Source organism: Ascaphus truei, chromosome 16, assembly GCF_040206685.1.
Source record: "Ascaphus truei isolate aAscTru1 chromosome 16, aAscTru1.hap1, whole genome shotgun sequence".
NCBI lineage: Eukaryota > Metazoa > Chordata > Amphibia > Anura > Ascaphidae > Ascaphus > Ascaphus truei.
In genome coordinates this window covers 32,736,644-32,762,786 of record NC_134498.1, presented here as the reverse complement: position 1 = coordinate 32,762,786, position 26,143 = coordinate 32,736,644, and the positions used below count along the sequence as shown (strand labels likewise).

General features: G+C 51.0%; 1 protein-coding gene across 3 annotated transcripts in view; it reads right to left on the bottom strand.

The window, feature by feature from the left end:
• Positions 1-26,143, bottom strand: part of LOC142467393 (diacylglycerol kinase delta-like) — a 105,506-nt gene that overhangs the window by 39,290 nt on the left and 40,073 nt on the right. For 2 of the 3 annotated variants that reach the window (XM_075573024.1, XM_075573023.1), the window contains exon 1: positions 3,121-3,243. In XM_075573024.1, coding sequence (XP_075429139.1) covers positions 3,121-3,238 — 118 coding nt within the window. In that variant the 5' untranslated portion in view covers positions 3,239-3,243. Of the gene's footprint in view, positions 1-3,120; positions 3,255-4,331; positions 4,445-5,238; positions 5,320-7,190; positions 7,302-26,143 lie in introns of those variants that run through there. The other variant, XM_075573025.1, reaches the window with a different exon arrangement.

The window sequence follows — 26,143 nt, the reverse complement described above, 5'->3', positions numbered from 1 at the left end:
GGTCGGTGGGTGACTTTGGGTCGGTGGTTGGGTGGGTGAGTTGGGTCGGTGGGTGGGTGACTTGGGTCGGGGGGTGGATGACTTTGGGTCGGTGGGTGGGTGACTTTGGGTTGGTGGGTGGGTGACTTTGGGTCGGTGGGTGGGTCGGTGACTGGGTGACTTTTTCAGGGTCGGTGACTGGGTGGGTCAGTGACTGGGGTCGGTGACTGGGTGGGTCAGTGAGTGGGTAGGTGGGGTCGGTGAGTGGGTGGGTGGGGTCAGTGAGTGGGTGGGTGGTTTTGGGTGAGACTGGGTGGGTGAGTGGGAGACTGAATGGGTGGGTGAGTGGGAGACTGAATGGGTGGGTGAGTGGGAGACTGAATGGGTGGGTGAGTGGGAGACTGAATGGGTGGGTGAGTGGGAGACTGAATGGGTGGGTGAGTGGGAAACTGAGTGGGAGACTGACTGAGTGGGAGACTGACTGGGTGGGAGACTGACTGGGTGGGAGACTGACTGGGTGGGAGACTGACTGGGAGACTGACTGACTGGGTGGGAGACTGACTGACTGGGTGGGAGACTGACTGACTGGGTGGGAGACTGACTGACTGGGTGGGAGACTGACTGACTGGGTGAAAGTGGGTGACTGGGTGAAAGTGGGTGACTGGGTGAAAGTGGGTGACTGGGTGAAAGTGGGTGACTGGGTGAAAGTGGGTGACTGGGTGAAAGTGGGTGACTGGGTGAAAGTGGGTGACTGGGTGGGAGACTGACTGGGTGAAAGTGGGTGACTGGGTGGGAGACTGACTGGGTGAAAGTGGGTGACTGGGTGGGAGACTGACTGGGTGAAAGTGGGTGACTGGGTGGGAGACTGACTGGGTGAAAGTGGGTGACTGGGTGGGAGACTGACTGGGTGAAAGTGGGTGACTGGGTGGGTGTGTGGGTGGGTGACTGGGTGACAGTGCGTGGGTGGGAGACGGTGGGTGACTTACCTTGACCCCGTGGCATCTGGCTGGGGCAGGAGGTGAGTTCGGGAAGCTGGCGGGGGGGGGCAAGAGTGGCAGGAGACCCGCGCCGCGCTTCCCCTCCGTCTGGGAGCAGGTGCACGTGAGGAGGAGTCCCGCGCCGCGCTTCCCCTCCGTCTGGGAGCCGGTGCACGTGAGGAGGAGTCCCGCGCCGCGCTTCCCCTCCGTCTGGGAGCCGGTGCACGTGAGGAGTCCCGCGCCGCGCTTCCCCTCCGTCTGGGAGCCGGTGCACGTGAGGAGTCCCGCGCCGCGCTTCCCCTCCGTCCGGGAGCCGGCGCACGTGAGGGGGAGTGCAGGAGGCCCGGGCCGCGCCGTGAGGGGAGAGGAGCCTGGAGTTTGCTGCTGAGCAGGAGGGCCGCGCTTCCTCCGGGAGCGGCGCACGGTGAGGGTGATGGTGCGGCTGGGGATGTTGCGGAGCGTGGGGATTTGGGTGAGGTGGGGAGGGGGGAGAGAGTGAGGGGCACCGGGAGAGGAGGGGGGGGGGGTGTGTGTGGAAGGTGAGCTGCGGTCCAACTGACGGGGGAGAGTGAGTGAGGGGGGGGGGGGTGTGTGTGTGTGTGTGTGTTTTTTGGCCCGTCACTCTGCCTCAGGCCAATGAGAGGTGCGGGGGCGGGCAGGCCAAGGGACCAATGAGATTGCCGCTAGGGACGCAGACATACAGTGCTTTCAGAAATATATAGTAGATATATATATTCTCTGTCTGTCTATCTGTCTATCTATCTGTCTGTCTGTCTATCATCTGTGTATCTATCTATATATCTCTATCTACACTGTGTTCAGAAAAACCGGGACCCCTTTTATTTTTCGTTATATCTTCCAGAAAAATCACTACATTTTAATGTAAATTTGTAAATGTTGTAAATTTAATGTAAATTATAGGTCTGTCGCAGTAGATTATGTTATTATTATTATTTTTGAAGTATTATTTGATGATAAATATTCTTTGGCATTGGTGACGGCGCGATGACCTCATCAAGTGCATAATTACAAAACGGTGTTCAGCGAAGAAGACAAGCGCGTTACAAAGTACCGGAGAGCAAGAATTGGGGTCCAAAACGCTCACATCCAATGTTTCCGGATACAGGACGGTCGCTGGGATTCCATAAACATTCGTTAAAAAAAAACTAACGTATCGTTCAGGTGTGGGAGCCGCGCTTTATTGATGATGTCATCAGATAGCGGCGTTCTCGTCTCCGGGCGTTTCAGCAGAAGGAGGACACTTTGAACTCAAACTCTATAGTAACCTTAGTGTTTCAGATGAACACATTTACGAGCTACGAAGGAAAAAACCCTATTTCTCGCTTAGTGAGCATGGACCTCCCGCAGTGCACCTGGTACCTGGTGACATATTACAGTGACATCAGTTGACTGTCTACATTGTGCTTCTGTTTGCTGTGCGCTGAGCCCTATTCTGTGCATTGATGCTCAGACGTCTGTATGTTCGTATGAAGCACACAGACCTCGCTGGCAGGAGCGCCTCTAATTACTGTGAATCATTCAGCAGCAGAGAACGTCTGTGCCACTGCCTCCCCCTTTCCCCCTGGGGAGGTGTGGCACTGCAGGGGTTAATGGCCTTCCCAGCCTGCCTGCGTCAGCCCTCCGTATGCAAAGAGGGAGCTGGCGCGTGCAGCTTACAGGCGCAGCTATTTAAAGGTATTCAAATGACAAGGATTTCTAAAGAAGGAGCCGGAAATGTACAGACTCATCGTCATTAAATCAGAAACTGGATCTGGGTTTAATGTCTCATTATGCTGTTATGGACCTGTATATAATCCTGGATTACTATACTGCTATATAGACCCGCTCTCTATACCTCATGCTATTACCCCATATAACCTCTCCCTATATCTCCTCCTATTACCCCATATAACTCTTCCAATTACTCCATATAACCTGTCCCTATAACGCCTCCTATTGCTCCATATAATTGCTCCCTATACCTCCTCATAATACTCCATATAACCCTTACCTATAACTAATCCTATTGCTCCATATAACCGTTTCCTATAACTCCTATTGCCCCATATAACATCTCCCTATAACTCCTCCTATTGCCCCATATAACCGAACACTATAACTCCCCCTATTGCTTAATATAATTGCAGGGATGCTTCACAGATACCTTCACAGGACAGTCCATGGGAGGTGACTCCAGATAGCGCCTCCTTGCAGACGTTACAGAAGGTGGGGCGGGCGTGGGAGCAGGCGTACCAGTTATGCATTCCTGAAAAGTGCTCCATATTAAATTGGGGTGGTCTGGAAGCAAGAGGATAACCATTACTCGATCGCAACCCAGAGGCCGGCTTCAGTAATATCAGGATTGCTCTCCAGAGACGTCTGAGCTAATGTCAGGGTCCCCCACCCCAGAGGCGGCTGCACTAATGTCAGGCTCCCACCCCAGAGGCGGCCGCACTAATGTCAGGCTCCCACCCCAGAGGCGGCTGCACTAATGTCAGGCTCCCACCCCAGAGGCGGCCGCACTAATGTCAGGCTCCCACCCCAGAGGCGGCTGCACTAATGTCAGGGTCCCCCACCCCAGAGGCGGCTGCACTAATGTCAGGCTCCCACCCCAGAGGCGGCCGCACTAATGTCAGGCTCCCACCCCAGAGGCGGCCGCACTAATGTCAGGCTCCCACCCCAGAGGCGGCTGTACTAATGTCAGGCTCCCACCCCAGAGGCGGCTGCACTAATGTCAGGCTCCCACCCCAGAGGCGGCTGCACTAATGTCAGGATCCCCATCCCAGAGGCGGCTGCACTAATGTCAGGCTCCCACCCCAGAGGCGGCTGCACTAATGTCAGGCTCCCACCCCAGAGGCGGCTGCACTAATGTCAGGATCCCACCCCAGAGACAGCTACACTAATGTTAGGATCCCACCCCAGAGACGTCTGCACTAATATCAGGCTCCCACCCCAGAGGCGGCTGCACTAATGTCAGGATCCCCATCCCAGAGGCGGCTGCACTAATGTCAGGCTCCCACCCCAGAGGCGGCTGCACTAATGTCAGGCTCCCATCCCAGAGGCGCTGCACTAATGTCAGGATCCCCACCCCAGAGGCGGCTGCACTAATGTCAGGCTCCCATCCCAGAGACAGCTACACTAATGTCAGGCTCCCACCCCAGGGGTGGCTGCATAAATGTTAGGATCCCACCCCAGAGGTGGCTGCACTAATGTCAGGCTCCCACCCCAGAGACGTCTGCGTTAAAATCAGGATCCCAGCCCAGAGACGGCTGCACTAATGTCAAGATCCCACCCCAGAGGCGGCTGCACTGATATCAGGATCCACCCCAGGGGTGGCTGCACTAATGTCTGATGATGTATATAGTGGTACTTGACTGTCGTACCTCGTTGAGCTCCCACTTCTGCACGGATTTCAGGGCCCCGATCCAGTCCTCCATCTCCTTCCTGTTCTCTGCACACAGGATGAGTTTGCGGAACGGAGTGATGACCTGCGAAGGAGACACAGCGTGTCACCGTCTGTCACTGTCCTCTCTGTCCTTCCTTCATGCTTCTTCCTCTCCCATCTCTTCCTTTCTACAGCTCTCCCTCTTTCTCGTGTCCTTTCTCTCTCTTTCTCTCTCCCCCTTTCTCATGTCCTATCTCTCTCTTACTCTCTCCCTCTTTCTTTCTCTACCCCCCCCCCCCACCCCAAATTCTCACTCTGTCTTCTCCAAGTATCAGTCTCCCTCTCAATGCTCCAGCTGTCTCTCTACCTTTCCCTCTTCTCTCACTCTCACTCTCTCTCTCTCAGACATGGGATTTACTGTAACTGTCCCAGAATGAGTTCATCAGCAATCTATAAAATATATTGATCAGATGCAGAACTAGGAGAGAGAGAGAGAGAGAGAGAGAGAGAGAGAGAGAGAGAGAGAGAGAGAGAGAGAGAGAGAGAGAGAGAGAGAGAGAGAGAGACAGAGAGAGAGAGAGACAGGGTCAGACAGAAAGAAGAGGGGAGAGAAAGAGGGATAGAGAATTAGAGAGAGGGAGAGAGAAATGGAGAGTGAGAATAAAAGAGGAGAGAGTAGGTCAAGGAGAGACATGAAGGGTTTTCTGACGACTCGCAGTCTGACCAGCTCTAGTGTGACCATCTCCAAATTATACCTAGCATAGTGGTATAGCCATTGATCTATGAAGTGAGAGACCTGTTCCTCGTATAGCCTAATGACAACATCGTCCTAGAGATGCAAAGCTCATGAAAGTGCCACCCACCCCAAAGTCACAGGCCCTAGAGGTCACCGCTCACCGTGAAACTGTTGTTGATATTCTTGGTGCTGGTTTCGGCCATGCTGGCATCGGACAGGTCTACCTCATCGAAGATCAGAGACTGCAGGAAGAAGAGGGAGAGAAAGAGTGGGAGAGGGAGAAAGAGAGGGAGTTAGAGAGAGGGAGATGGAGGGAGAGAGAAAGAGATGGAGGGAAATTATTGTATGAAGTGTGATACTCAAAGACACTTCCTCCTATTACTGATCCCTTAACTCTGCCTATTACTCCATGTAACCGCTCCCTATAACTTCTCCTTTTGCCCCATGTAACTGTCCCTATAACTCCTCCTATTACTCTATAACCGCTCCCTATAACTTCTCCTATTACTCCATATAACCGCTCCCTATAACTTCTCCTATTACTCCATATAACCGCTCCCTATAACTCCTCCTATTACTCCATATAACCGCTTCCTATAACTCCTCCTATTACTCATATAACCGCTCCCTATAACTTCTCCTATTACCCCATATAACCCCTTCCTATAACTCCACCTATTACTCATATAACCGCTCCCTATAACTTCTCCTATTACCCCATATAACTGTCCCTATAACTCCTCTATTTCCCCATATAACCGTCCATATAACTCCTCCTATTTCCCCATATAACCGCTCCCTATAACTCCTCCTATTACCCCATATAACCGCTCCCTATAACTCCTCTATTTCCCCATATAACCGCTCCCTATAACTCCTCTATTTCCCCATATAACTGTCCCTATAACTCCTCCTATTACTCCATATACCCACTCCCTATAACTCCTCCTATTACCCCATATAAACGCTCCCTATAACTCCTCCTATTACTCCATATAACCGTCCCCAAAACTCCTCCTATTTCCCCATATACCCACTCCCTATAACTCCTCCTATTACTCATATAACCGCTCCCTATAACTCCTCCTATTACTCATATAACCGCTCCCATCTTATAACAAAATAGGGGAACACCAACCAAACACGAGATGAGTGTGACAGTACGGGGCAGTGCGGATCACATGACAAAGGTTACGCCCAGACAGTACCCCTATCCGTGGATTTGAAACTACTATTGTGCGAATTGCATCCCCGATGTCTGAGAATAGAGAGTCAAGGGGTGCTCCAATCTTGTGACAACGAGTTCATAGAGTATTAATCTTCAAGGACCCCAATATAGCAGAGTGGGTTTAAATGAAATGGCCTGTGAGTCACTCATAACCATGTGTAAAATTATTTCCTCATGGTAGTTTATACAGTCCGAAGTTAGAGTACTCAACTATGGTGGTCAAACATAAAGATATATAATCCTTACCCACTTCTGCTGTCTCCAGGGGTCCACTGTGGCGTGCCAGCCATGGAGGTAATCCAGATACACGTAGAACAAGAAAGCAAACAGCGCACTGCCAGGGAGTCAGGTGGTGAAAAAATAAAATCCATTTATTTCAGAACATATCTGATAAAAAACATCACCCCAGGGGGGGTAACAAGCAGCCTCCTACGCGTTTCGGACGGGTAGGTCCTTTATCAAGGACCTACCCGTCCTTAATAAAGGGCCTACCCGTCCTTGATAAAGGACCTACCCGTCCTTGACAAAGGACCTACCCGTCCTAGATAAAGGACCTACCCGTCCGAAACGCGTAGGAGGCTGCTTGTTACCCCCCCTGGGGTGATGTTTTTTTATCAGATATGTTCTGAAATAAATGGATTTTATTTTTTCACCACCTGACTCCCTGGCAGTGCGCTGTTTGCTTTCTTGTTCTACCGATGTCTGAGAAACCTGAACCCCCTACGGCTGTGCAAGTACTCCTGGGTAACCCTACCGACGCGGTTTCCAGCAACTAGTTCGCTAAGGATTCGCCCCGTAGAACTGTGCTTGGTAAGTGTAGTCTCTTTTTGTATATTGTGCTAGTCCTATTAAATGTCACATATATAGGGTCACAGAAAGGGCTACCTTTGAATCCTTGGCATAGTACAGGGTTCTTCCTCTCAGTTTGAAGTATCGCCTTTTCCATCGCTGGAACGAGCTGGTCTGCTTCAGTAGAATCCCCTCCTTCACGCTTTTCTGCAGAGAGAGAACCCTTGCTTTTAAGCGGGATTTTGACCCAAATCCTTGAGTTATTCCCCACCCCACCCGTCGGCCGAGACGCCAAGTAAAAACTGCGCACCACAGATACCGTTCCTAAAGAGTTTCTCAATTTCTGGGGTGGATTTCTCCAATACTAGATAAAATAAAAGAATAATTAAATTCACTCTAAATTTTCACTGTTTCACAAACTACATTAAATCAAACTGCAACTGGCAAGGATAGGGTTAAAACAAATTGCATGTGTGGTTACACCATGCTGCTACCCACCAGAACTGACACTCCATTTGTAGAGAGAGGACTATATTGCAGTGTTTTTCAACAGGGGTTCCCTGGGCATCACTAAAGGGTCCTCTGCAATTTTCAGGACAGCTATTAGAGAGGGTTGGGGTTCCTTACATTGCATCTGATCTCAGACGCGCTATTAGAGAGGGTTGGGGTTCCTTACAATGCATCAGATCTCAGATGCGCTATTAGAGAGGGTTGGGGTTCCTTACAATGCATCTGATCTCAGACGCGCTATTAGAGAGGGTTGGGGTTCCTTACAATGCATCTGATCTCAGACGCTGTATTAGAGAGGGATGGGGTAACTTACAATGCATCTGATCGCAGCCGCGCTATTAGAGAGGGTTGGGGTTCCTTATACTGCATCTGATCTCAGACGCGCTATTAGAGAGGATTGGGGTTCAGCAGAATTTCACAATATAATTATAGGGTTCTGTCCTGGAACAGGACGGTGTGTTTTCTCTGTCTTCAGGCTGCCAGAGCTCCTCAGCCTGGCTGTTGCAACAATGTTGTGATCCCTTGTGGGTTTCTTGGCTTCTGCCAGTTGCCTTGGTAACCCCCCTGCCTTTGACCAGGATGGACTACTCCCCCTCCCCTTGCCAGGTGGTATTGTCCAAGTTAATTTCCCATCAGCCCAGACCAGCAAGCTGTCTCTTAGTACCAGCAGCCATGTTGAGTAGTCTTCTCTCCTATCCTGGTAAAGTTACTTTTTGAATTTTTTTTTAAAACCTATCCCTATATCTTGCATTTATTCCACTTCCCTCACAGCTCCCCTTCCCTTCCTCTCATGTCCCAGTTTTCCCTCAGTACTTTCCCCCCCTTTTTTTATTTGTATGTTGTTGCCCCAAATAAACACTTCAGCGGGTACGAGGGTCCCCTTGCTTGATATGGGATGGAGTTAACCTGCCTGCCCCTACGCATCCCTCAGGGTGTGCTTGGTCCAGAACAGGTTCCTTAATCGAAAAAGGTTGCAAACGACTGCTACAGAGAGACACAAGTTCATGTAGGAACAAAGTGACCTGATGACAGTGGCGTGTTTAATGGGTTAAAGGGTCACTACTACTTTAACCATATCACTGCAGGACACAGACAGGGAATAGTGACAGAGGACCCCCAGGGCTGCAATGTGGGGATTAACCCCTTCAGTCCCAAAGCCCCACATCACAGCCCCCTCTGACACTGAATGGGGGTGACATGTCATTGATGTTTATACAGCAATCTGCATATATCCCTCTCAACCTGCTCCCCACTCTCCTTGTATTCGGAGTCTCCCTGATTCCCCCCCCCCCCCCCCCTCACTCCTATATTTTAGGTCTCCTTGTTCTAACCCCCACTCCATATCTGGGTTCTCCCCTTGCTCCCCCATTTGGGGTCACCCCAACTCTCCCCTCTGTATTTGGGGTCTCCCTGGCCTCTCTTCACTCCCCACTCTCTGTATTTGGGGTCTCCCTCCTCTCCTGGCTCTATATTTGGGGTCTCCGTGGTCTCCCTTCCCCCATCTGTAGGGTCTGATCTTAGCTTTATTTGCTGATGTAGAAAGCCAAACGATCAATACTTGACTGTGATGGGCACGCTGAACCATCAATGACAGAGATTCAGTGTCACTTATTGGAGGGCAGACACTCAGTAGAGGACAGTGTCACTTATTGGAGGGCAGACACTCAGTAGAGGACAGTGTCACTTATTGGAGGGCAGGTTTACTCAGTAGAGGACAGAGTCACTTATTGGAGGGCAGACTCACTCCGTAGAGGACAGTGTCACTTATTGGACGGGCAGACTTCAACTCAGTAGAGGACAGTGTCACTTATTGGGGGGCAGACTCGCTCAGTAGAGGACAGTGTCACTTATTGGAGGGCAGGTTTACTCAGTAGAGGACAGAGTCACTTATTGGAGGGCAGACTCACTCCGTAGAGGACAGTGTCACTTATTGGAGGGCAGACTCACTCAGTAGAGGACAGTGTCACTTATTGGGGGGCAGACTCACTCAGTAGAGGACAGTGTCACTTATTGGGGGGCAGGTTTTCTCAGTAGAGGACAGTGTCACTTATTGGGGGCAGGTTTACTCGGTAGAGGACAGTGTCACTTATTGGGGGGCAGGTTTACTCGGTAGAGGACAGTGTCACTTATTGGAGGGCAGACTCCCTCAGGTGAGGACAGTGTCACTTATTGGATGCAAACTCACTCAGTAGATGAGAGTGCACTTATCAGAGGGCAGACTCCCTCAGTAGAGGGCAGTATCACTCACTGGATAGCAGTGATTGGAAAGGAATCTCACTGATTGGAGTACTGTCTGTCACTCATTGTGTGTGTATTACAGTATGCATGTATGTATTTAAGTATGTCTGTGTATGTATGTGTGTATTTAGGTATGTAGCCCATGTATCTATGTATGCTTTTAAGTGTGTATGTTTGTATTTAAGTATTTGTATGTATGTGAGTGTATAACAGGGAAGATCTGAATAACCATTCTGATCTGTATGGATGAAAACACGTGCAACAATGTCACGCTACATGTGCTGGAACCGCAGGGTTCCAAGGCTTGGGAACATGAATAGAGATTGAGGTTGCGCTAGAAAAACTCCTGGGCCCCGTCTTTTCCATCGCCAAGCAGACCACCACAGCCCCGAGACGAGGTAAATCACTGCGGATGCCTTCTACACCACTACGCTAATGTAACCTCCTTGGGCAGCCGGGCACAGAGGGTTACATATGTATGTGCGTGTGTATGTCTGTGCATTTATATGGGTGTAGCCAAGTCCCCCTACCCTGCCTTCGGTGCGGGGGGGGAGCTGGTCAGTAGTTCCCCGGAGCTACGAGCGGGAGGTGATGGTGGCCATTTTAGGAGTTGCGCATGTGCAGTACGGCGAGGCGCGCATGCGCAGTGTGAGTAGTGCGGTGGCCATCTTAGGTTAGCTCCGCACATGTAGCGCGGGACTACATGTCCCAGAATCCCTAGAGGGAGGGACGTTCACGTGGGGTGCTACAGCCAATAGGATTCGCGCAGGAGGGAGAGACGGGATATCCTCCGAGCGTGGGAAGCCCGCGTGTCAGTTCTGATGGAGACACCGAGGAGACAGGTAGTATCCAGGGAGAAGTAGCTTCCTGGGCTAGACCTTGCCCTGTAGGCCCCATCTAGTCCCTGGGTCACCCCAGCGGAGTGTTGCAGGGAAGGCCTCAGATAGCGACTCTTCCCCTTTAGTACTGTAGTAGTACTGTTGCACCACTCACCGGATGGCCACGCGGTACCCTGCGGCCTGGGACCAGGTACCAGGCTCCAGGGACATTTTGAGAGACCCTCCGGCTGGAGCTCACACGGCAAGGAGGATCCTCAACCCTTTAGGAGAGTGGTGATTTGTGTTGGAGGCCCCGCTATGTGGGACCCGCTCCAACTCACTACGCTAAGCAGCGTGTGTACCCAGGCAGGTACCCAACGTGCATGTACATCCACAGGGGGTAGCGCTACATTACATTTGGGTGGGAGTTGCTGGGACAGGACACCAGGGGTATTGGTGCCACCGCAACCTTAGTACTTCGGGGGAACCATCAAGTATTGGATCACTGGGGTTATATTGTGGGTACCGTTGCTACCTGTTATGTGTGTTATTAGTGTGTACAGTAAACCTTGGTTAAATACATTGTGTGATGTATTATTTATTACTGGTTATTGGTTCCTGTGAGGGGTTATTACGCCAGCGCTGGGATCCCTCATAGGTGGAGGCGCTGCACGCAAGGAGAAAGAGCTCACCCCCAGGCTCCCAGAGGCGGAGGCTTAGGCCTCCTGTGAGCAAACGGGTATAGCAGCACGTGTAGTTATCCTCGTAGTTCCCTTAGCCATAGGGAAAGGGGGGTACACGTGTATGTGTTTATGTATGCATGTAAGTATATGCTGTATGTGTGTTTATGTGAGTATATGTATGTGTGCATGTATGTATGTGTCAGTGTATGTGTTAAGGATGGGCAGATTTGTGTGTTTATAAACTGAACATCACAAAACTTTGACATTCGGGCTGAGTTTCTGATCGAATTTAGGAACGAAATGTGAGCACAAACCGGAGAAGCGCTCAAGAGGCTCCTCCACTTCTTCCTCCTCCACTTCTTCCTCCTCCACCTCTTCCTCCTCCACTTCTTCCTCCTCCACCTCTTCCTCCTCCACTTCTTCCTCCTCCACTTCTTCCTCCTCTGCTTCTTCTCCTCCGCTTCTTCCTCCTCCACTTCTTCCTCCTCCACTTCTTCCTCCTCCTCCTTCCTCCTCCACTTCTTCCTCCTCCGCTTCTTCTCCTCCGCTTCTTCTTCCTCCACTTCTTCCTCCTCCACTTCTTCCTCCTCCTCCTTCCTCCTCCACTCTTCCTCCTCCACTTCTTCCTCCACTTCTTCCTCCTCCACTTCCTCCCCCACTTCTTCCTCCTCCACTTCTTCCTCCTCCTTCCTCCTCCACTTCTTCCTGCTCCACTTCTTCCTCCTCCTTCCTCCTCCACTTCTTCCTCCTCCACTTCTTCCTCCCCCACTTCTTCCTCCCCCACTTCTTCCTCCCCCACTTCTTCCTCCTCCACTTCTTCCTCCCCCACTTCTTCCTCCCCCACTTCTTCCCCCTCCACTTCTTCCCCCTCCACTTCTTCCTCCTCCACTTCTTCCCCCCTCCACTTCTTCCCCCTCCACTTCCTCCTCCACTTCTTCCTCCCCCACTTCTTCCTCCTCCACTTCTTCCTCCCCCACTTCTTCCTCCTCCACTTCTTCCTCCTCCACTTCCTCCCCCACTTCCTCCTTCTCCACTTCTTCCTCCTCCCCCACTCCTTCCTCCTCCACTCCTTCCTCCTCCACTCCTTCCTCCTCCACTTCTTCCTCCACTACTTCTTCCTCCACTTCCTCCTCCTCCCCCACTTCTTCCTCCCCCACTTCCTCCTCCCCCACTTCTTCCTCCTCCTCCACTTCTTCCTCCTCCTCCACTCCTTCCTCCTCCTCCACTTCCTCATCCTCCTCCACTTCTTTCTCCTCCACTCCTTCCTCCTCCACTTCCTCCTCCTCCACTCCTTCCTCCTCCACTTCTTCCTCCTCCACTTCCTCCTCCTCCACTTCTTCCTCCTCCACTTCCTCCTCCTCCACTTCTTCCTCCTCCACTTCTTCCTCCACTTCTTCCTCCTCCACTTCCTCCTTCTCCACTTCTTCCTCCTCCACTTCTTCCTCCACTTCCTCCTCCTCCACTTCTTCCTCCTCCTCCACTCCTTCCTCCTCCACTTCCTCATCCTCCTCCACTTCTTTCTCCTCCACTCCTTCCTCCTCCACTTCCTCCTCCTCCACTTCCTCCTCCTCCACTCCTTCCTCCTCCACTCCTTCCTCCTCCACTCCTTCCTCCTCCACTTCCTCCTTCTCCACTTCTTCCTCCTCCACTTCCTCCTCCTCCACTTCCTCCTCCTCCACTTCCTTCCTCCTCCACTCCTTCCTCCTCCACTTCCTCCTTCTCCACTTCTTCCTCCACTTCTTCCTCCTCCACTTCCTCCTTCTCCACTTCCTCCTTCTCCACTTCTTCCTCCTCCACTTCTTCCTCCACTTCCTCCTTCTCCACTTCTTCCTCCTCCACTTCTTCCTCCACTTCCTCCTCCTCCACTCCTTCCTCCTCCACTTCCTCATCCTCCTCCACTTCTTTCTCCTCCACTCCTTCCTCCTCCACTTCCTCCTCCTCCACTCCTTCCTCCTCCACTCCTTCCTCCTCCACTCCTTCCTCCTCCACTTCCTCCTTCTCCACTTCCTCCTTCTCCACTTCCTCCTCCTCCACTTCCTCCTCCTCCACTTCCTCCTCCTCCTCCACTTCTTTCTCCTCCACTCCTTCCTCCTCCACTTCTTCCTCCTCCACTTCCTCCACTTCCTCCTCCTCCAATTCATTTTTGTTGTTTTTCATCATTTGCATTTTCACTTTTGTTTTTAATAAACCGCTCGAAGGTTTCCAGAAAAATACTCGCACGTTTTTGCCCATAGTTATGAGTGAGAAATACGGGTTTGGCTGAAAAAGCAAAACCCACGTGTCAGACTGGGGGCGGAGTTAGCACCTCGGGTAATTCCACGTCTAAAGCGCGTACAATCCGGGCAATTCGGCCGTTCAACCGGGCGGCTTGTCACTTTTTATAGAAGCGGTTTGGAAGTGTATGTGGTGCGCAGGGGAGCTAACGGGGGCAGCGCATGGAAGTGTCCTGATACCCGACCCGGTGGCTGAAAATCGGATGTTAGGGACACCCGGAAGTCAGGTCCAGCTTCCGCTACTGGTGGCCAAGGCATGGGGGGTTGGTGGGGGAGAGAGACAGAGAGGAAAGGGGTGTAAGAGAGGGGATGAGTTAATGAGGGGGGTGGGATTGAGAGAGAGGGCAGAGTGAGAGAGTGGAGGGTGAGGAGAGGAGTGCGAGACAGAAATATAGAGGGCAGGAGAGTGAGACACGGCAGGGGGGGGAATGTTTAGACTGTCTACTCCCGCTATGCCCTGTCGTTCCCCCCAGTGCACCTCCCCCCCCCCCCCCCCCCCCCGCCCTGGGTTTGGGTGCAGACTCTAGTTCTGGGCCCCAACTATGCTGTCAGCAGCCCTGTGTGTGTGTAATATATGTGTCTGTGTGTGGATATGTGTACATACTATGTATGTGTCTGTGTGTGCATGTGTGGATGTGTGTCTAATATGTTAATATCTATGTATGTGTCTGTGCATGTATGTATGTGTGAGTGTGTATGTATCATGCTAATAATGCAGAATGACAAGTACCTGATAAATGTGTGTGTGTGTGTGTGTGTGTTTGTGTGTCATAAGCAAATCGTTTTTCATCTAATGCAGCTACAATACGAATTATCTTCCTGCAGCAGAGACTTATCCTAAGAAACTACAGAACATGTTGTGCTGTATAATGTTATTGAGTATCTGTATATACTGATAATGAACACACCACGCTGTTTAATAATGCTGAGTATCTATACACTGATAAAGAACACGCTGCGCTGTATAATGTGTGTGTGTGTGTATATATACACACACACACACACACATATAATGAACATGCTGTGTTATATAAAGATGTTGACTATCTATACACTGACATACATGCACACACACACTGACACACATGTGGTGTATAATGATGTTGAGTATACAAACGATGTAACACATAATAGTTTAGATTACAGGGGTGCGCAAACTTGTCTATCTGCGTCCGTCCGTCCGTCCCCCCCCCTCCCCACTTACCTCAGTTCGGCGTCAAATGAGGTCGCGGGGTCGTCTGACGTCACGTGATCAGCTGCATCATTTGACGTCACATTCCCATGGCAACACGGCGTGATGTCACATGACCCCGCGATGTCATTTGATGCTGCGTTGCCATGGGGACGCGTCCCGAGCCGGCTGAATATCGGTAAGTAGAGGTTGCAGAGGCCTCGCGCAGTCCCCAGGCATTTAATTTAAATGCCTTGGGATAGAGCGTGGGAAACTCTGTAACCGCCTGTACCGCCCCCAAAAATCTCCCCCCAGTTTGCGCACCCCTTGTTGTGATACTTCTGAAACACCCCTTTGGGATTGCTATTTCCCTTTAAGGGATAACAGGAGCTCGAGGGTTAATCCTAGTACGGCCCCTTGGTATATGTCACCAGCTCATCGGGATGTAAACATTACAAAGTGTTTAGGCAGGTGCTTGGCCACTTCTTCCAGAACATACTGGAAGGGTCACCTGATCTAAGGTGACAGTATAAACTAAGCCCGGCCTTATTCAGCCCAGTTACAGGGGTAGGCATGGTAGCCAGTGATGTCAACAAATGGGTATAAATGGTGCTGCAGAAGCTTCTAGAACCTTAGTTTCCTGGAGGATAACAAGAGAGGAGCCTCACTGTATATAGTGTTTGTCTTTAATGAGTATAGTCACCTTTATTGTTTTCAGATTAGGGAAATTAGTGGTTTTACCTAAGAAGGGCCACGAATGATAGAGGGATGGGAGCAACCTACCTCCCTTAAAGAGGCTGTGCATGGCACTCATGCCAGGGGATTCCTGTATCAGGGACCCAGAGTGCCATACCTGGAGTTTGCTGACAAACAAGCTCGAGCAGCACCCCGGCCAGCCAAAGTAAGGACTAGGAGGGGTATGCACAGCATGATGGGAAGATGGGATCCTTGATGGAGATGCCCACCATGTCCAGAGTCCTGGTTGGTGGCTGGAAAGCCGCAGATCACTTGCAAGGGATTGCCAATTATCCACTAAATGTGTGTGTGTAAGGCGACAAGCCATGTGCCTCCTTGGGGTGCTGCCTGTGCACCCAGGGATGAAGAATGAGCGATTATATCAAATAAAGAAAACCTGTTAGTCTAAATTAAGTTCCAGGTGCCCTTTATTCCACCATGCCAACGCCCTGCGAGAAGGCATGAGAGACACTCTGAGCACCACCACTGTATATAAGACACCTCGATGTTTTTTGAGCCGGGTAAAGAGGGGTTACACTCCATATTACTGTACAGAGCTGCCTGTTTATTTTGACAGAAGATGCAATGAATACAGCGGGATTATCATTAGAGAAGGGGAGGATTTTCTAAGTTGGGTAACCAGCCTGGAATGTCACGGTGTGTGATCCTATTATGAGGAAGAAAAACAGGCCTATGGCAACATTATAGGGTCAGCGCTCCATAAAGGCCCCATTACAGGGACAGTCCCACTTGGCAGACAAATAACCTTCATTAACCCTTTATAGTGTACCCACATAATTGCTCCTTGCCCCGCCGCAGAATTTCACGCGTCTCATTCTAATACGGGTGTTGGAAAATCCTCACTATATCCCCCTGATTCCGCCCATCGGCCTAGACTCGCTACAGTTGGGTGTGAATATATATATATATATATATATATATATATATATATATATATATATATATATATATACACACAGTGGTCGACAAATCACCAAAAAATCTACTCGCCGAACAAAAAAAATCTACTCGCCACCTAGTACCACACGTGTGCTGCTTGGGCCAATAGGAGCTCGCCACGATGTTTAATCCACTCGCCCGGGGCGTGCAGATGTATAGGTTTGTCGAACACTGTGTATATATATATATATATATATATATATATATATACATATACATATACATACATACATATATACATATACATATACATACGTGTGTATAAATAAAATTTCTCTATACTGAACATAAGTGTGTGTGTGTGTGTGTATATATATATATATATATATATATATATATATATATATATATATAGTGACAAAATACCCTTTTTGACTGGAGGGTTCTTGTCTGGGATCCTTAAAACCCACTGCCACAGGACCATCCAGCTCTGGTTTAAAGGCTTTATTTTCTTTGTCACTCCAGCAGACAAAATCAAGATAAACAAAAGAATCAAAAATAAATTGCTTTATCTGAGCATTAACTAGACACCAATTCTGTTGCTATCTTTGGGTGGCTTTCCCACTTGCCAAACAATAAAATACAGATATCATAAACAAAACCTGTTGCAGGCCAGTGCCTGTCTATAGCACCCAGCTCTCTTAGGCTAAGGCCCCGCTCCCTCAGTCAGCGCGCCCGCACTGCAGACAGACGGGGCGCTGACAGGCACAGACCGCAATATGCGGTCTGTAGGGAGTGGGAGGGAGGGGGGCGGGATCTGATCGTGGTGCCGTCCACCCCCCACATACACACACACACATATACATACACACACATACATACATACATACACACTCATACACTTTAACCCGCAGCTCCTTCCCTGCTCCCCGCCCAAGGCGCCTCCCATCTCGCTCCTTTCCTCCCCTCCTTCCCATTGGCTGACTCGCGTACCACGTGACGCGTCAATGCCGAAAATCACTAGATTCTTGCAGCATCGGCCGGCTGACGCGTCACAGTGCGTAGTCAGCCCTGCCGGAAGGAGGCAGCGGGGGCAGGGACCATTCGGGCAAGGGTCTGGTGGTCCGCGGCCACGCGGCCGGCCGCAGCGGGTTCACAGCCTTAGGGCTGTTATATACATACATATATATATGCCTATGCGAACTCGCGTACATGTGCCATATGCTTTTCGTAAGTATACTGTGTTTTTAAGTATACATTGTTGAGTGTGTGTGTGTGTGTGTTTGTGTAATTTATTAAAATAAAACCTTGGTGAAAATATGTATTAGACTTGTGCAGACACAAATACATACACACACACACACATATACACACATATACACACACACACACACACACACATACATACATTCAGTACCGGTAGCGGCGCGAAAAGATGAATTTCCTCATCTTCGCCGCTGTCTGTACGCGCCCGGCACTATAGAACATGCTTTAGGCTAAGGCCCCGCTGCAAGCGCCAGCGCGCCCGCCTTGCTTCCTAGCAGCGCGTGCACAGCACTTCACTGCCGTCTGTAGGGAGCCGTTTTTAGGCGCGGTGGGGGCATGGCCAAAACAGGTCGGGGGGGCACGGCCATGATGCACATTTTCTGATGTGTCTGTGTGTGTGTGTCCAGCATTGAGGGCTGAGCATGGTTGAGGAAGGATCCACCCCCCTGCTGGCGATCTCCCCTCTTCATTGGCTCCCTGGCGCACCACGTGACGCTTCGCCGCTCGGGATCACAATCCTGTTGTAGCCCCTGCTGACTGAAGCGTCACAGTGCGCAGTGAGACGGGGAGCGAGGCGCCACTGGGGACAGCTAGGGAGGAGGTAAGGGCCTGGTGAGAAGCATGCGCAGACTGGGGTTTTACTACTTTACTACTTTCTGCTCAAAAAGTAAATGGGATGTTCCTCACCCTGGTGTTCTTGGGAAAGGACAGTCCCTAAGCCCACATCAGAGGCATCTGTCTGTACTACGAACTCTCTAGAAAAGTCTGGGTTTACCAAGACAGGTTGGTTACAGTGAGATTTTTTTCAATGACTTAAAAGCCTGATCTGCCTCCGGAGACCACTTAACTGTAACTGGGGACCTTGCTTTTGTGAGGTCTGTTAAAGGGGCAGCAAGTGTGGCAAAATTTGGGATAAACCTTCTGTAGTAACCCGTCAGACCTAGAAATGCTCTTACCTGCCCCTTGGTAAGTGGCTGGGACCTGTTTTGTATAGCTTCCACCTTCGCTACCTGTGGTTTAACCAATCCTCTCCCAATTGAATATCCTAAATACTTTTCCTCCTCCAGGCCAATGGTACACTTGGGAGGATTAGCAGTTAAACCCACGGCGCAAATGGAATTAAGTACTGCTTGAACCTTTGGGAGATGGGACTCCCAGTTTTCACTGTGGATAACAACATCATCCAGTTATGCCGCCGCACATAGCTAGTACACTAGTATGGGGTTTTAGAACCCTGACCATCTTTCTCTGGAATGTGGCAGGGGCACCATGTAACCCGAATGGTAATACTGTATGCTGAAACAGGCCTTTGGGTGTTGAGAAAGCAGTTTTCTCTTTTTCCTGCTCAGTGAGAGGGACCTGCCAATAACCTTTTGTTAGATCTAGAGTTGTCAGGTAACATGCTTTGCCCAACCTTTCTATTAACTCGTCAACCCTAGGGTATGAGTCAAATTTAAAAATACCATTTAACTTGCGATAATCATCGCAGAATCTTAAAGTGCCGTCAGGTTTTGGAACCAGCACAATAGGACTGTTCCACCCACTATGTGACTCTTCCATTTACCCCAAGTTTTAACATCTTTTCCACCTCCAAGTTTGTAGTCTCCCTTCGGGCTTCAGGAATCCTATAGGGTTTAAGATTAATCTTTTTCCCCGGTTCTGTTATTATGTCATGTTTAATGACATTAGTTTTCCCTGGGGTCACAGAGAAAACATCCCTATTTCTCCTGACAAAATCCCTGACCTCCTGTTTCTGATGGACAGGCAGAGTGTCTGGTATGTTCCCTCAGGATCAGTGGTGGGAAGTTCTAAGGGCTTTAAAGCAACCAGGACTTCCATATCCTTCCAAGGTTTTAACAAGTTTATATGATACAATTGCTCGGGATTTTTTCTTCCTGGCTGCTTTACTTTGTAATTATCAACTCCCACTTTCTCAATGATTTCATGTGGACCATGCCACTTTGCAAGGAACTTGTTCTCCCCTGTAGGGACCAGCACTAACACCCTATCACCAGGTTGAAACACTCTGATCATAGCATTACGGTGATAGCTGTTTTTCTGCGCTCCCAGGGCTTTTTGCATATGTTCCCTGTCTATAGGCATGATAGCTGCCATTCCATCCTGCATCTGGGATATATGTTCAATCACACTATGATGGGGTGTTGTCTGCTTCTCTCAGGTCTCTTTAGCTATATCTAGTAATCCTCGAGGATGTCGCCGTGAGGCTTGAGGTATTTCTTTAATGGAGAACATTAGGTAGGGTAACAAAATGTCCCAATTTTCCCATCTGTGTCCATTACCTTCCGTAGCATACCTTTAAAGTGTTTTATTAAATCTTTCCACCAGGCTAGGGGTCGTGAAACCGCGGCTCGCGAGCCACTTGCGGCTCTTTGGGCAAGTCCGTGCGGCTCTCCCCTCAGTATTTGAAATTGAGGGGCAGGCGCGATGCGGGAGCAAAATGGCAGCGATTCCCCTGCGGTCCCGGCGCGCGCATGCGCAAGTCCCCAAACGTGGGACGGAGGGGGAAGTACCAGCTCTTCCTGCGGCGGCCCCTCCCCTCCCCCCGCTCCCAACGTGGGACGGAGGGGGAAGTACCAGCTCTTCCTGCGGCGGCCCCTCCCCCCCCCGCTCCCAACGTGGGACGGAGGGGGAAGTACCAGGTAATCCTGCGGCCAGCTTCCTGCGCTCCCCCCGAGCCCACCTCCCGAGCCCCCAAGCCCACCTCCCCTCCTGGGCAGCTGCCGCAGGGATATCGGGGGCAGGAGGGGAAAGAGTCCGGCGGCAATCTGCACCCACCCGGTCAAGGTAAGTCACTGTCACCCAGTCTGTCTCCCACCCAGTCACTGTCACAGTCACCCAGTCTGTCTCCCACCCAGTCACTGTCACTCACTGTCTCCCACCCAGTCACTGTCACTCACTGTCAGCCTCCCACCCAGTCACTGTCACTCACTGTCTCCCACCCAGTCACTGTCACTCACTGTCAGCCTCCCACCCAGTCACTGTCACTCACTGTCTCCCACCCAGTCACTGTCACTCACTGTCAGCCTCCCACCCAGTCACTGTCACTCACTGTCTCCCACCCAGTCACTGTCACTCACTGTCAGCCTCCCACCCAGTCACTGTCACTCACTGTCTCCCACCCAGTCACTGTCACTCACTGTCAGCCTCCCACCCAGTTACTGTCACTCACTGTCTCCCACCCAGTCACTGTCACTCACTGTCTCCCACCCACCCAGTCACTGTCAGTCACTGTCAGCCTCCCACCCAGTCACTGTCAGTCACTGTCAGCCTCCCACTTAGTCACTGTCAGCCTCCCACCCAGTCACTGTCAGCCACTGTCAGCCTCCCACCCAGTCACTGTCAGTCACTGTCAGCCTCCCACCCAGTCACTGTCAGCCTCCCACCCAGTCACTGTCAGTCACTGTCAGCCTCCCACCCAGTCACTGTCAGTCACTGTCACCCTCCCACCCAGTCACTGTCACTCACTGTCAGCATCCCACCCAGTCACTGTCAGCCTCCCACCCAGTCACTGTCAGCCACTGTCAGCCTCCCACCCAGTCACTGTCAGTCACTGTCAGCCTCCCACCCAGTCACTGTCAGCCTCCCACCCAGTCACTGTCAGTCACTGTCAGCCTCCCACCCAGTCACTGTCAGTCACTGTCACCCTCCCACCCAGTCACTGTCAGTCACTGTCAGCCTCCCACCCAGTCACTGTCAGTCACTGTCACCCTCCCACCCAGTCACTGTCAGCCTCCCACCCAGTCACTGTCACCCTCCCACCCACTGTCATTCAACTGTCATTCACCCACCCACCCACTGTCATTCACCCACCCACCCACTGTCATTCACCCACCCACCCACTGTCATTCACCCACCCACCCACTGTCATTCACCCACCCACCCATTGTCATTCACCCACTGTCATTCACCCACCGTCATTCACCCACCCACCCACTTTCATTCACCCACCCACCCACTGTCATTCACCCAACTGTCATTCTACTGTCATTCACCCAACTGTCATTCTACTGTCATTCACCCACCCACTCACTCACCCACCCAGGCAGTCACATGTCTTTTGTTGAAAGTATAAAAATAAACAGGTTGCATTGTAATGTTTTTTTCTGTATCACAATAAGAAAACAGTTAAGTAAAAGTTGCGCGCTAAAAGATTATTTTTTCGTGGTAGGTGCGTTATGGGTTTGGGGGGGGGGCGCTATGGGTTCGGGGGGGGGCCTGCTCCTTTCATTTGTCCTGGGCCCCATGATTTCTGTTGGTGGCCCTGGGGGCAGCCTGATGTGATGGGGGGGACAGCCTGATGTGATGGGGGGGAATAATGATGGGGGGACAGCCTGATGTGATGAGGGGGAATAATGATGGGGGGACAGCCTGATGTGATGAGGGGGAATAATGATGGGGGGGCAGCCTGATGTGATGGGGGGGGGGGGGGGGAATAATGATGGGGGGACAGCCTGATGTGATGAGGGGGAATAATGATGGGGGGACAGCCTGATGTGATGAGGGGGAATAATGATGGGGGGACAGCCTGATGTGATGAGGGGGAATAATGATGGGGGGGCAGCCTGATGTGATGAGGGGGAATAATGATGGGGGGACAGCCTGATGTGATGAGGGGGAATAATGATGGGGGGACAGCCTGATGTGATGAGGGGGAATAATGATGGGGGGACAGCCTGATGTGATGGGGGGGAATAATGATGGGGGGACAGCCTGATGTGATGGGGGGAATAATGATGGGGGGACAGCCTGATGTGATGAGAGGGAATAATGATGGGGGGACAGCCTGATGTGATGAGGGGGAATAATGATGGGGGGACAGCCTGATGTGATGAGGGGGAATAATGATGGGGGGACAGCCTGATGTGATGGGGGGTAATAATGATGGGGGGGCAGCCTGATGTGATGAGGGGGAATAATGATGGGGACACAGCCTGATGTGATGAGGGGGAATAATGATGGGGACACAGCCTGATGTGATGAGGGGGAATAATGATGGGGGGACAGCCTGATGTGATGAGGGGGAATAATGATGGGGGGACAGCCTGATGTGATGAGGGGGAATAATGATGGGGGGACAGCCTGATGTGATGAGGGGGAATAATGATGGGGGGCAGCCTGATGTGATGAGGGGGAATAATGATGGGGGGGACAGCCTGATGTGATGAGGGGGAATAATGATGGGGGGACAGCCTGATGTGATGAGGGGGAATAATGATGGGGGGACAGCCTGATGTGATGAGGGGGAATAATGATGGGGGGGACAGCCTGATGTGATGAGGGGGAATAATGATGGGGGGCAGCCTGATGTGATGAGGGGGAATAATGATGGGGGGGCAGCCTGATGTGATGGGGGGGAATAATGATGGGGGGACAGCCTGATGTGATGAGGGTTAATCAACCGTATTTGTAAAAATATATTTATGGCTCTTTGAAAATTTCTAAATCGCCGTGCTACTCATATTTGGCTCTTTTGGACTAAGAGTTTGATGACCCCTGCACTAGGCCATCAGTCTGGGGATGATATACGGAGGTCCTAATTTGTTTCACCTCTAGACACTCGCATAATTCTTTTGTGACCCTGGACCCGGGACTCCTTGGTCTGACAGGGTTTCCTTGGGAATACCCACCCTGCTAAACATTAGCTTTTCTTTTGCTATGGTTTTTGCAGAGGTATTACGTAGGGGTATTGCCTCGGGATAGCGGGTTGCATTGTCCAGGACAATCAGTATATACTGATCCCCTCTAGCGGATTTTACAAAAGGGCCCACCAAGTCCATAGGTATCCTTTTAAAAGGTACATCAATTACAGGTAGGGGCACTAGGGGGCTACGGAAAGCCTTGAAAGGGGCTGTGCGCTGGTACTCAGGGCATGAGGAGCAGTAGTTTGTTATTGCAGCAAGAACCCCAGGCCAGTAAACACCCCTAAGGATTCTCTCTCGTTTTCTCAACTCCCAGATGTCCTCCCAGTATGTGGCTATGTGCAAGGTTTAGTACAGTGTCACGGAAATCCTGGGGATTAGGTAACACATTTTCTGGCTGCGCAGCAACCCCATTCACAACCTGGACATTATCTCTAGCAGCGACCTAGAGTAGGATCTTCCCATTGGGCACTCTTAAACTTAACAGGACTGACTCCCAAGTCCAGAAAATCGTCCTCCTTCTCTGTGCTAGAACCAGGCTCTTCGCTGCTGTCAATGGGTTTGTCCCCTAATAACACCGACAAAGGGCAGTCATTTGTATGTTTCTTTTCCCCATTACAACCCTGGTCACTCTCCAAATCAACCTCAGAAAACTGAAAGACATGTTCCTCACTAGTTTGACCCCGTTCTAATGAGCCTTGGGCTGCCTTCTCTGTTAATGGCCATAACTCTAGAAAGTTGGGAAAATCTCTACCAAGGACCATATCATGGGCTAATCTGGGTTCTGCACCCACCTGGTAATTTAGGGTACCACACTGGGTTCCAATATTGACCTCAGCTGTGGGATATTCCCTTTTATTACGATGAATGCAAATAATTTCCATTTTCTGTATATTATCTATTTTCACGTTGGGTATTACAGGCTTTGCTACTAAGGCCGCGGACATGGTCAGCGCTTAGGCGCTGACGCTCGGCAGTGAGCCCCTGCAGCCGCAATGAGAGCGTGCTGACTTTCACCCAACAGTCGGATTTTCGTTTGAGCGCTGAGTCCGCTTACGTGACTCCAAAGCAGCCAATGAGGAAGAGGTGAGTGGAGCAGGGGGAGAGATGTGGACGGGGGGGAGACTGCCTGGCAGCGGGGTGAGTTGTTGTGGGGGGGGGGAAGGAGTGTCCCAAGGGGTCGGGGGAGAGACTGGCTGCCAGTGGGGTGGGGGAGTTGATGCTCCGGGGGGGTTGATGCCCCGCCTGCCTCGCAAGCGTGCTCACTGCCTCGCCAGCCAGGCCAGGCAAAAGCTCCTGCTTGCGCTGGCCAGGCACAGCGTGAGCGCGCCTCAGCCCGAGATGCAGGAGTATGAACACAGCCTAAGGTGACCATACTTCCTGAATCAAGCAGTGCTCTAGACATTTTCCTATTCACCTCCACCTAGCACAAATGAAAATTACCACCATCATTATTAGTAGATCCAGTACATCCACAAAATGAGTATGGTCCCCTCTTTTCACCCGTATTGCATTCCATGAGTTCATCTTTAAGTGGGCAGTCCTTGACTGTATGTCCAACCTCATTACATTTATAACATAATCTGACCCCCAATAGATCCAGATCTGTTACGTCTGAATGTGGACTTAGTTTGTCACACATGGCTTCTCCGTTTTGGCTTTATTTTTGTTAAATAAATCATGACACGGTGTAATATGTCAGGTGTTGCTGTTCATCTGAGGTTGTATTTACCTAATTTTTAGACCTGCTAAGGAACAGATGATTGTTATTATTATTATGTCCTGATATGTAAAACCATGGAATTCAAAGAGGGCGTACTTTCTTTTTCACACAACTGTATATATATATATCCAGGGGCCACCGACAGGGGAGAGCCAGGACAGCTTTCCCGCTCCTGGCAGTTGTGGGGGGCCAAGCCGGCTGTCGCTGGAAGTTGGGCCCGGCCAGAGGCCACATCCAACTTCTGTGTCCGGCTCCTGGACCCCCTGGTTGCTGCCAGGCCCTGGCTCTCCCCAGCTCCGGTGGGCCTGCCTCTCCAACGTCAGGCCTCTCTCTCCCCCCTCTCTTTCGCAGGTGCCCTCCGGAAGCTGGCCCGACTTCCGTCTGGGCTCAACTTCCGGCGTGCACCAGCAGGAGAGAGGAGGCCCGGCGTGGGAGAGAGGCCCGGCGTGGGAAAGAGGCCCGACGTGGGAAAGAGGCCCGGCGTGGGAGAGGCCCGGCGTGGGAGAGGCCCCGCGTGGGAGAGGCCCGGCGTGGGAGAGGCCCGGCGTGGGAGAGAGGCCTACAGCGGGAGAAAAGCTGGAGAGCGCCAGGGCCCGGTAGCCTCAGGCCACCAGCAAGGTAAGTATGTGTGTTGCATTTTGTGTGTGTGGGAGGGTAGTTATTGTGGGGGCTTGTGTGGGTATTGTGGGAGGGGTGTGGGGGGAGGTATGTGTATGTATGTATTGTATGTCTTTATTTGCATAGCGCCATTAATGTACATAGCGTATATATGTATACACACACAAGTTTATATAAACACAGTGCTAGCAGACATTATCGCCCCTGTTAATGTGCTGCGTTAACGCTGGCGCGTCATTTAACAGTAGTACTATTAAACACAATGGTTGTTGTGCGTTAACGGGGGTAATAACGCCTGCTACATCTGTATATAATGTCCTAGGTAACATTATTATACTACTACAAACAGTTCTATATACAGCATGCTACAGGAGAAGCTCGGTGGTAAATGTCCCTGCCTTTGAAGTGGGTGAACACGATAAAAACCCAGAGTCAGGTTCTTGTGACTTTGGGC